Here is a 12,534-nt window from a genome sequence, read left to right as displayed (position 1 = left end):
CAAAGACACAACGAAAGATTTCAATGATTTCAAAAAAATTTTAATTATTTTATGAATTTTTTTAGAGAATTCGCAAAGATTTTAATGATTTCCCAAAGATTTCTATTACAAAGATTCTATTATATTCAATTATAAAGATTTTAAAAGAATTTACAAAGATTTCAATGAGGTGCCAAAGATTTCTAAGATATCAAATATTTTGCTAAGATTTTTAGAGAATCCGAAAGATTTAACAAAGATTTTAATGATTTTCCAAGATTTCGCAAAGATTTCACAACAATTTCTATTACTTCCCATCAATTTCAGATAGATTTCAAAGATACAAAGAAAGATTTTAATGATTTTACAAAAATTTCAATTATTTTATAAAGATTTTTAGAGAATTCACAAAGATTTTAATGATTTCCCAAAGATTTCACACAGATTTCTAGTACCTTACAAATATTTCAGATTGATTTCAAAGACTGAAAAAAATTTTGTTAATGATTTTACAAAGATTTTAATTATTTAATAAATATTTTTAAAGAATTCCCAAAGATTTCACAAAGATTTTAGTGAGTCACCAAAGACTTTAATGACTGTAAATACTTTGCAAATATTCTTAGAGAATTCGCAAAGATTTTACGAAGCGTTCAAAGATTTGACAATGATTTCACAAAGATTCCACAAACATTTCTATTACTTCACATACATTTCAGATAGATTTCAAAGATACAAAGAAAGATTTTAATGATTTTACAAAAATTCCAATTATTTTATAAAGATTTTTAGAGAATTCACAAAGATTTTAATGATTTCTCAAAGATTTCACACATATTTCTATTACTTCACAAATATTTCAGATAGATTTCAAAGACTGAAAAAGAAATTTCAATGATTTTACAAAGATTTTAATTATTTAATAAAGATTTTAAAAGAATTCCCAAAGATTTTATGAAATTTAAAGATTTTAATGAGTTACCAAAGATTTTAATGATTGTAAATACTTTACAAATATTTTTAGAGAATTCTCAAAGATTTCATAAAGATTTCAATTATTTCATATAGATTTTTAGAGAATTCCCAAACATTTCATAAAGATTTCAATGAGTTACCAAAGATTTGAAATATTTTGCAAAGATTTTTAGAGGATCCGAAAGATTTCATAAACATTTGAATGATTTCCCAAGATTTCAAATGTTTTCCTAAGTTTTCAGATAAATTTCAAGGATGACACAACGATTTTAATAATTTCACTAAGATTTCTATAATTACACAAATATGATCAAATATGATAAAGGTTTCAATGACCTCCCAAAGATTTAAAAAAGATTTAAATAATTTCAGATACATCACCAAATATTTCAAAAAGATTTGCAAAGATTTCACGAAGATCTGACACAGGTTGCAATGTTATATCAAAGATTTTACAAAGATTTCCGTAATTTCGCAAATATTTCGGATAGATTTAAAAGATTTCTGAAAGACTTCTATTATTTTACAAAGAGATTAGATAGATTTCAAAGACTAAAAAAAAAGATTTCAATGATTTTATAAAGACTTTTATTATTTCATAAAGACTTCAAAGATTTCAAAGATTTCGGATATATTTAAAAGATTTCTATTATTTCACAAGAAATCGAGATCGATTTAAAAAATTTAACAAAGCAAGAAAGAATTGAAAGATTTCCAGTTCCAACGAGCCATTCGATTTCAGAAGGGAGCAATCAATACTGTACCCCTACCTAGTACTAGGGCTCCGCCGCATCTGGCAAACAGGAGAGATCAAACTTTTTTTTTTACCTGACTGTGTATGAGTTGCAGATGTCTTCGAAGCAGTATACTCTGGAGCTGAAGGTTTATTATTGCTTGGAACATTCCATCCTACCGCTCCTGGTTGTGATCCTATTTGCAGAAAAATTTTCTCAATCAGATTTCGAAATGCTTAAAATTATACTAGTGATTCAATTGTTTTTGAATTTGATGATAACTTAAATGGATGTGAGAAAGATTGAAGCAAAGGAAAGTTAGGAAAGAGAATTTTAGTTTGAGCTTTTTCTCACCTCGATGGTTTTGGTTCTGAACAGAACTTCCACCTAATTTTGGAGGTTGATCATGACCGGCTCCGGTTAATTTGCCTGCCCAGTCTCTGTAATCTTGTCCTTTTTGAGCTTCACTCGCTTTAAAATAATAGGAGCTCTAGTAATTGTTCTTAAATAATTCTACATCAACTCCACATTCTAAAGAGTTTCAGGATTATTTTAAAGTAATTTAGAATAGGGCTAGAGTCTCAGAACAAGAGTCGACTTTCAAGAATTTGATTTAGGCTCAGAAAAATAAATTTCTAGTTCATGCATATCAGTTTAGGGGTTACGAATTAATTTGAGTCAGGTTATTTTATTTGTTAATCTGATATTAATTAAAGTTTGAACAAAGTTTCTAGGAAATGATCCAAGTATAAACGTCGGATTACCTCGGAAACTATTTTTTCACTTTGTCTTTGATCATATTTCCAAAATTTTTCGCTGATTGGATAAAATAACATAAGTACACGCCACCTCGAAAATCGAGATTTCAAAAGATTAAAGGGATTAAAATGTTAGAAATTGTTGAAGAAATTTTACGATACTACACATTCCAAGGCGATTCGATTTTATAGGTTTTTATTGGATTTATAGGATCTGTAGGATCTCAAAGAATGTTGTAAGATTATAGAAAATTTTAAGGGATTTGTAAGCAATCTTAAATGATTTTGATGATTTCAAAGAGATTAAAAAAAAGATTTTTAAACGTGTTTTAGAGGATGTTGATGATTTAAAAATTATATACGGAATTTCAGAATTCTTTTTTAGGATTTTGACAATTTTAAAGAATTTTAGAGAATATAGTGTACGAGATGATTCCGGGGAATTGAATTTGATTTAAAAGAATTTTGTAGGATTATAAAAAATGTCAAGGAATTTGTAAAGAATTAAAAAATGTTTTGACGATTTCAAAGGATTTTTGAAAATTGTATAGATTTTTAAATAAATTTTAGAATTTATTAAATATTTCAAGGTGTTAAATGGGATTTTACAAGATTTAAGGGATTTTGATCATTTCTCAGGATTTTAAGGAATATTTTAAATATTTAAAAAGATTCGGAGAAATTGAATAAATTGAATAAATTTCAAGATGCTATACGGGATTTGACCAGATTTTTAGGGATGTTACAAGATTTAAGGTACTTGAGCATTTCAAAGGATTTTGCAAGATTATAAAAAATTTCAAGGAATTTGAAGGAATTTCAAAAGATTTTTACGATTTCAAAGAATTAAAAAAACGTTAACATTTTTAAAGGAATTTTAGAAAATTTTCACGATTTTACAGAATGTAAAATAAAATGTAACATTTTAAAGGAATTTGCTATTTCTAAATGTTGTACGGGATTTCCGGGAATTAAGAGATTTTTCAACTTCTAAAGATTAAAAAATATATTTTAATAATTTAAATATTTTTAAAAAATCCAAAGAATTTAATGAAATTTATAAGAATTTCATAGGATTATAGAAAATTTGAAGGGATGTTTAAAAGATTGCGACGATTTCACTGGATTGAAAAAGGATTGAACATTTACATAAAACTATTTATAACATTTCAAAAATTTAAAAATATTTTTAAAAGAATTTTAGAAGATATTAGAGTTTGCAAGATGTTAACGGGATTTCACAAGATATAAGGGATTTTGACAATTTAAAATGATTTTAAAGAATAAAGTGTATTTTAAAAGATTTCGAGGAATTTAATGAGATTTCAAAAAATTATGTAGTATTATAGAAGTTTTAATGGGATTTTGAAGAAACTTTAAAAAGATTTGGACCATTTCAATGAATTTAAAAAAAAACATTTTTTAAGCGAATACTAGAAGATAAAGATTTGAGGACGTTATACGGGATTTTACATGATTTAAGGGATTTTGACAATTTCAAAGGATTTTAAAGAATATTTGAATTAAAATATTTTAGATTCATATGATTTACTAGATCGTAACATAGTTCACTTCTCGATGTTATATTAAAAAATTGCAAGACACTATTTTTCTACTATTTTTTCAACATTTATACTACTATTGACACTTTTCCGAATTTGACAAATAGAGCCGAATCCCACAAGTACCAAATTATTCAATTGATTCTCACTTGCCCCTGGTTGAAAAGCAATTTTCAATATAATTGATTGATTACTGTTAAGAAACAGAATCACAAACAAGGATCAGGTTGTAGATTGAAAGATCACTCCCTATTAGTTTGTGACGTAATGAAAAAAACGATATGTAGCTTCACGTAATTACGAAAGGAATGTTGATACATATCGATTATTTCTTTCGAAAATAAGGGACTAAATTCTTTACAAAAAATTAATTTTTATACCATATTGAATAATATTAATACGAATTATTTTTAAAAAAACCGTTGAATTTTCAACAAAAAAGTTATTTTCAACCAAGAAACATGAATTTTCTACCATAAAAGATAAATTTTTAATCCAATAGGATGAATCTTCAAAGAATAGTTGAAATTCCGACAAAATTATTAAAGTTTTAACTAAATATTTTTGTTTTTACCGAAATAGTTGAATGTCCAACAAACCAAGATGAATTTTCAACCAAGAAGATTAATATTCTAGCAAAAGACAAATTTTTAATAACTTACATGAATTTTCAACAAAGAAGGTTAATTTTGTACAAAAAAAAGATAAATTTGCAATAAAATAATCATATAATTTTTAAAATTAATTAGCAGTTGAGTTTTAAACCAGTAATGGTTTATTTTCGATAAAAAAGTTAAATTTCAATTTAGAAAAATGAATTTTCATCCAAATAGTTAAATTTTTGACTAAAAAAGATAATGTTACTACCGAAAATGGAATAGTTACATTTTCAGATAAAATGTTAACTTTAAACCATACAAAAACTAATTTTAAACAAAGTAATTTAATTTGGAAACAAAGAGGTGAATCTTAAAAGAAACTGAGTTTTTAACAAAACTGTTGAATTTTGAAGCCAAAAAAGCGAATTATCTGCAAAACGGTTGAGTTTAAAACCCCATAATATCTTTTTCCTAAAAAGGAGTTAATCTTCTGTTAAAAAATTACATTTTGAAATGAATAGTTTAATTGTTAACCAAAGAGTTGAATTTTGTATGAAAAGAGTTGAATTCTCGTAGTTCAATTTTCAATCAAAAATTAATTTGGAACCAATATTATTTTATTTCCTACTGAACCAAAAGTGTTAATTTTTAAAATGAAAATATAATAGTTTAATTTTCAGTTACAATAATTAATTTTCAATCGAGAAGAATAATTTTCCACCAAAAAAGATGATTTTTTCATAAAAACCAAGAATTTTAACCAATCGGAAAAAATCGGAAAATCCGTGGGATCACTGTGATCCCAAGTGTCATAGAAGGATTAACAAAGATGAATTTTTGATTAAAAACGTCAAATTTTAACAAAAAATGGAAAACTTATAACTTTAGTTTAAAAAATTAATTCTCAACCAAAAAAAACAAACAAACAAAAAACAGAATTTTCAACGAAATAGTTAAATTTTCAACCAAAGTGATAATTTTAAACTAAAATGAGAAATATTGAACAAAAAAATGAATTTTCATCAAAAGAGTTCAATTTTCAACCAAAAAGATTAATTTTCTACCATAAAAGACGAATTTCCAACAATATATATATATATATATAAAAACTCAACCAGAAATGTAATAGTCAAATACCCTGTTTCAATAATCAATTTTTCACAAAAATGAAACCAATTTTCAACGAAGTAGTTGAGTCCTCAGCCAAAACAGATTCATTTTTAGGAAAAAAAATTTTCAATAAAACAGTCAAATTTAAGACAAGAAAATAATAAATTCTCAACGAAAAATATAATAGTTGATATTCCTAACAAAAAAATAGATTAACTCTTAATTGAAAATAATTGAATTAAAAAAAAAAGAATTCAGATCAAAATAGTTGAAATTTCAACCAAGAAATACGAATTGAGTTAACTAAAAAATATTATTTTTTAGAAAAACATCGAATAGTTACATTTGAATAAAAAAATTAATTTTTTACGAAAGAGTTCAACTTCCCAATAAGTAGTTAAATTTTAAACCAAAAAGATTAATTTTCATGCAAGAAGATTAGTTTTACACAAAAAAAAACAACGAATTTTCGATGAAATACGCACATTTTAAATAAACTAGTTGAAATTTTATCTAAAAGAGGTATATTTCCAACCAAAAATTTGATAGATAAATTTTCTGTTTGAATAATTGATTTTTTACAAAAATGAAACCAATTTTCAACGAAGTAATTGAATTAAAAAAAAACAGATTCATTTTTAACCAAAAAGAATAATTCTCAATAAAACAGTTAAATTTAAAAACAAGAAAATAATAAATTCTCAAAGAAAAGTGTAATAGTTGACATTCCTAACAAAAAATGTATTAATTTTTAATTGCAAATAATGAAATAAAATAAATAAATAAAATTTGGATCAAAATAGTTGAAATTTCAACCAAAACATACGAACTTAATTAAATAAAAGATATAATTTGGTAGAAAAAAATGGAATAGTTACATGTGAATAAAAAAATTAATGTTCTACAAAAGAGTTCAACTTTCCACTAAGTCGTTAAATTTCTAACCAAAAAGATTAATTTTCAACCAAGGAGATTAATTTTCCACAAAAAAACACTAGTTTTCGATAAAATACGTAAATTTTGTATCGACTAGTTGAAATTTTACCTAAAAGGGATACATTTTCAACCAGAAATGTAATAGTTAAATTTTCCGTTAGAATATTAATGAATTTTACATCGGGCCTCTATTGAAATTTCGAGTTTCGATACGTGTACAGCGGGCTGAAAGACGGTGTTTGCATCCCTAGGGTTGAAACATTTTGTTCCAACTCTAGGATACACAGGCGGGTAGTTAGAAAGGTAGGGTCTACAGGTACCTGAACTCGAATTTTCAATAGATTTGCTATGAAAAATAATATGCATTACTAGGAATGTAACATACAATTCCACACAAATATTCAGTCAAAGAGATGAATGATCAACTAAAAAAATACATTTTTGACCAAAAAGGTAACTTTTTAACAAAATAGTTGCAGTTGCACCAAAATACAGTAAATCCTGGATTTAGGATCGGTTTTGGGGCAAACGGTGGGCGGAACCCTCCGGATTTATGTTGACTTCGAACGTTAAACGTCAGAGGCATATGAACCGTTTCCGGTGGATTTTACTGCGTGGTAAAAAATATTTTGAATTTTTTTCTGATAAGGAGACAATTGAACAGACATGTTTAATGGACATGAGGAAGAATGTTCGCTCTTATACGTTAAAATAAATGTTTTTCTTGCTAAGAACATCAAACTCTTGCGGCCCGTTGAGAGCATCTCGCTTAAAAAGAGAACTTTTTTTTAATAATCGGACCAAATGCTATGTCGCTTACTTGATTAAATCATTCAACACATGACTATTCTCACCAAAACACCGCACGTCAACACTTCAAGTGCGGAAGCACGCACTTCTGCGTAAACGCATGTAATGCATTCGACGCAATTTCATAACCAGACGTACGAAGAAGTTACTTGAAAAAAAATCACATACATTTATTAATTTTAAATTAACTGTCCACCAAAAACACAGTTCTCTCTATTCTCACGTCAATACTTGACAGTTTGACATTATAAAACACTACAGTGGGACTCCGATTTCTGAAGTCAATCAAACCTCTCTTTCTACCATGTGACATGAAAAGAGACGATCCAATTGTTTTCCAATGACAGATCTTTTCGTTTCGAAACGATCATACTCTTTATATCTCGGTCTACCCAATGCTTTTTCTTCTTTGTTTTCTTTGTCGAATCGTAGAGCCTGTTGGCGAGAGCCAACGATAGCGCCACCAATTGGAGAAAAATGGAAGGTCTGTTTCGCTATATAAATGTGCAGACAGACCATATTGCAGGGCCGGATATAGAACAGCTCTTCAATATGGCTAAAGCGACTATCTCTAGAAGGTAAAAACAAAAGGTACAAATAAACAATCTCAGAAAGTCGACTTGATTGTTTCGGACAGCCGTCTCGGTCATATCAAGCTGGCTGACCCGATCATTTTGAAGGGTCGGTCTGGAAATCTCGGATGGTCGATTTGATTTTCTCAGACATTCGATTGGATCGTATTTAACACAGGTACTCACAGAATAAGAAAATTTAAATGAATCCAAAATAGATGCCCTCACTTTACACCGGAATAGTGGGTAAAAACTTTTTTTTAACGGATAGCACTTTGGCACCACGCGGTCTACGAGTCCGCTATGCTAATTGCAGCCAATTAGCGATACTCTTAAAATTTTCTCGCGCATGATTAGCGCGAAAAAATCAAGCAATTGACCATATGCGATCGCTTATCTGCTCCTTCATGGATGTTTGAAATGAGCGAAAACAATATGTGCGTACTGACCATCCCGAAAATGATACCTTAGTTATCCCTGATAGTGAGTCTGATGTTCTTATAAAAGTCAGACTGGCAATCAAATAAGAGTCTTTTTAAACACGTCGAAGAAACTTTGGAAGGACCATTCGACCATGTAGAAAGACTGTCTGGCTCTCTAAATTTCGACCATCTAGCTTTGAACATCCATTTTTCTCCGTGAATTCAGGAGATATTTGGATTTCAATTGAATATCAACAAAAAGGTCGTGTAGTAAATAATCAATTTTAAACCGCAGTATGACATTTTTTATTAAAATGAATTGACATTCGCTGCTTTTTTCATTAATACTACTCCAATAACTTCGAGATATTACTTCACGATATATATTCGCGGATCAAATGACGCTGTTATCATGGTCAAAGACAAACTCATTTGATCGTATAAAATAATCCGATCAGTGAATCAGTCCCATCGGCTTCAGTTGACTTTAAGCATCGGAGCTCTGCTACTGCTCAACGTGAGCTTTCAATCGTGCTTATTCGCGTGTGCCTCCCGCTTCGAGTGAACTGTCGGAACGTCATGACGCAGTTACAGAGATAGGCCGTTAGAGTACAGCGCCTTACCGCGACGCACCTCTTTTGTGACGCCTGAGGGATCATCGCACATCCCCCCGAAGTTAATCTTACCCATAATCGCGGCGCGGCGGAAAGGGAGGAATGGGCGAGATTGTGTTATCTCAGTTTGTAAAATAACATTTACACCCCCTCCCGTCCCTATTGCGAACCTTAGCTTTGATGTGCCCCCTCCCCCCGTGGTAAGGTAGCTTATGGTCGGCCAACAGTGGGTATTTTACTCAATTTTCTTTCAAAATCTAATATCCCCTGAAAGAATTGAAGAAAAGGGATGCTCCTTTAAAGAGATTAGGCAAATTTATAAAATTAAACATATTTACGTATTTAGGTCACAAGTTTTTATTGCGGAATGAAAAATGTTTTCAAGCATCTTAATTATAATATTTTATAGAAATTATTTCAAAAATATAAAAGTAAACTATATGACATTTAGTAATTAAGAATAGGACATATGTCTATTTAATATAGAATTTCGGTAACTAAAATTTTATTCATGTAATATCTGTTAAAACTTAAAGAAGTTTTAATATCTGAATAAGCAATCCCAGACAAAGTTACATAAAAATGTATTATATTTGATGTGAAAGTGACAAAATCGAGTGCGAATCACGAGATACGTAATGAAAATGTGTTCGTTAAATCCGAAAGAACTTTAACAAAAGAGAGTTCACAATCACAAAATTACAGTAATGGATGTCTTGAGTTTTAATTTTAAAATTTTTGCGCAAGAAATTCCGAAAAATACAGAGACCAAACGCGTAGCGCGAGTTAAATACATAATTGAGCGCGAAGCACGAGATAAATACATCATCGAGCGCGAAACGCTAGAAACAACAGTCGCACGCCCTAGGCGCGCTCAAATCTGCGAGCGAAGCGATCCGGGCGCATAGCACTCGTCGAGAATGTACACGCGCAGCGGGCAGATTTTTTATTTTGAAACTCTAGCGTCAGATTTGGATTCAGTGGTTTAAAAAGCCTAAACATAATCAAGTACGCCAAGTTACCATAATGGTTATGATTTGTGCTATCCATATTGTATTTTCCATCTTTATCACGATTTTTCTCAAAAAGAAATTATGCTACGTTATTGTCTCTGGTAGATTTGGATTCAGCATTCAAAAATGTATGAAATATACATAAAATATAGAATAAATATAGAATGAAAAATAAAAAATATGGCAGAAATAGCCCCGGTAGAAATAGATAGAAAAAATTCCTTTGTGATCGCCTGAGGGATCGAATCCCAGTTCTCCTGCACAGAAGCCTGAAGCGCTATCGCCTGGCCCACTTAGGTTCCTTCGGAAGATTTTAGGTTTTGAAAAGAAATTTTGCGAAAAAGCCCACTGTGCGGCTCCTAAGAATTGGCAAACTTGAATTACAGACTTAGAAAGCTTTTTCTAGTGTTTATATAGAGGAAAAGAGGAAGAGAGATTAGATGTTGATCATGATCGTGATTTGCTAAATTATAATTTTTTCAATATTGATTATTACCTCCTTGGTTTGTTTGTGTTGGTCGGCTTTGAGAAATTTGAGGCCTGGATGTTGTTCTGGATTTGAATCCCCATCCACTTCCAGTTCCTCTTCGACTTCCTCCACCGCTTTTCTTTGCTTCGATAATGTCTATTATGAAAAAATTAAAATGATAATAATTAGGTTAACCTTAGAAATTTTTAGAGAAAATCAAGGTGTCTAGCACCCTGGGAAATCCGGTACTTGTTTTCACTTTGAAAAAGTAAGGGTAAATGATAAGAATTCGTGAGCGCATCCGGGAAAATTTATTTTGATTTTTTTCTAGTAAATTTCCTATCTATTGTGGTTCTGGGTATTGAATTTAAATCTTATGAACATACATAAAATGGAAGCTCTCAATATTATTTACTTGAACAATTCTAAATTTATTGCTATCAAATGAAAAAATTCTAAATTTGAAACTCTTATAGATTGAACATTTGAGAGATTTCTGGATAAAAAAAAGAAATCCACATTATCATCATCAAGCCAAGAAATTAGAAATACAAGTTAAATGATTTTTATCTTAAGTCGTTCGATATCAATAAAGTAAATTTCCCAGTAATCGTGACGACAATTTTCTTCGTTTTTATTTATTTTACATTTTTTACTAGATAGATAGATATTTATTTTACAGCCCAACGGCTTTGAAAACTTGGACTTGGTTTACATTTCTTTTTCTTGACCATCCACTCTTGCATTCACGGATTTTTGTTTAAACAAATAAAACAAAATATAATCTCTATTTGGATTAATAGTAACAATAATGGTTCTCTATACACGCATATTATACATTTCTCTACTTATCTAGAGTTAATCACATTCTCTTTTCACTTTTCCAAAAGTCTCAACCAATTACACACATTCTTATTGCCTGCTCTACCATTTAACATTTCTTCAATTTCTAAATTTGGTCTATCTATTAATTGGCAGTCTCTAATTAAATTTTCCAGTGCACCTTTTTCTCTTTCACATAAAGCGCACATCTGAATTTCTTCGTCTAACCAATATCTAGATTTTTCCTCTAAATTGCCAGATCTCGCACAAGCTATTAGTTTGTGACTTCCTTTGTTTCTTACCTTACACAAGTATTCTACTTTACATCCAGTATTGACTAGTTTAAATCTACTATTGCACCTAGATTCCTGTATTTTACCTAGCTGTGTTTATCTTTGCACTTCGTAGTCTGTCTTCTTTAGTATCTCTTTTACATTATCTCTCTTATTTTTTAATGTTTTTAAAGCCTCTTGACTATAACCACACCTTTTAAGATATTGCTCCCTTTCTTGGACACTACTTATCTTCAGCTTTTCATGATTTTTTTCTTTTAAACATTCTTTAAAAATTGTTCTTCCTGCGGAGTTTTCTATTTCTTGTTCAAATTTGATAGCTCTTCTTCCTAATTTCACTCTGACTTTTTCGATTTTGGTCTCTTCCAGAACCATGCAGCTTGGTGTATAACCGCACAGTGGGGTGAAATCGGAAAACGAGGTTCAAAATGACATTTAGAACGCAATTATGCACCGATTTTAGAATTTTTTTTTTAAATTCAGATCTAAATTTTTCAGAAAATGGTGAGAGTAGATTTTTTATTTTTTTGTTTATTTAATTTTTATTTTAATGCAAACATCGAAAAAAATGTCGATTTTTCTAATTTCATTTTTTATCTTCTAGACAAAATTTTTCTTATACTTCTCGTCCCTTGAATTTAGTGCACAGGGGTATAAGAAATATAAAAAAATTCTTAACTTCCATAGTTAATTGTTATAAACAAATTGTATTAACAAATACTCGACATTAAGGGTTATTCGGCTTCAACGTATATTTCTTCTACGAAATCGCTTGCTTTCATTGTGAGGATGATACGTGAATATTTAAATTTAACATTAAATGTTATTTTTTTATTTTATAAACAAATTATATAAACAAATTCACA

General features: G+C 29.4%; 2 protein-coding genes across 3 annotated transcripts in view; one reads left to right on the top strand and one right to left on the bottom strand.

Moving 5' to 3' along the window:
- LOC117180661 (DNA mismatch repair protein Mlh3-like) overlaps window positions 1–12,534 on the top strand; it is an 89,046-nt gene that overhangs the window by 53,996 nt on the left and 22,516 nt on the right. The window lies entirely within an intron of this gene.
- LOC117180770 (poly(U)-specific endoribonuclease homolog) overlaps window positions 1–12,534 on the bottom strand; it is a 44,919-nt gene that overhangs the window by 13,996 nt on the left and 18,389 nt on the right. The window contains exons 2-4 of one of the 2 annotated variants that reach the window (XM_033373269.1): window positions 10,581–10,709; window positions 2,043–2,159; window positions 1,783–1,884 (exon numbers count right to left, since the gene is read on the bottom strand). In XM_033373269.1, the coding sequence (XP_033229160.1) occupies window positions 1,783–1,884; window positions 2,043–2,159; window positions 10,581–10,709 (348 nt within the window). The remainder of the gene's footprint in view (window positions 1–1,782; window positions 1,885–2,042; window positions 2,160–10,580; window positions 10,710–12,534) is intronic. The other variant, XM_033373270.1, reaches the window with a different exon arrangement.

Source organism: Belonocnema kinseyi, chromosome 9 (assembly GCF_010883055.1).
Source record: "Belonocnema kinseyi isolate 2016_QV_RU_SX_M_011 chromosome 9, B_treatae_v1, whole genome shotgun sequence".
NCBI classification, from domain to species: Eukaryota; Metazoa; Arthropoda; class Insecta; order Hymenoptera; family Cynipidae; genus Belonocnema; species Belonocnema kinseyi.
This window is presented reverse-complemented; position numbering and strand designations above follow the sequence as displayed.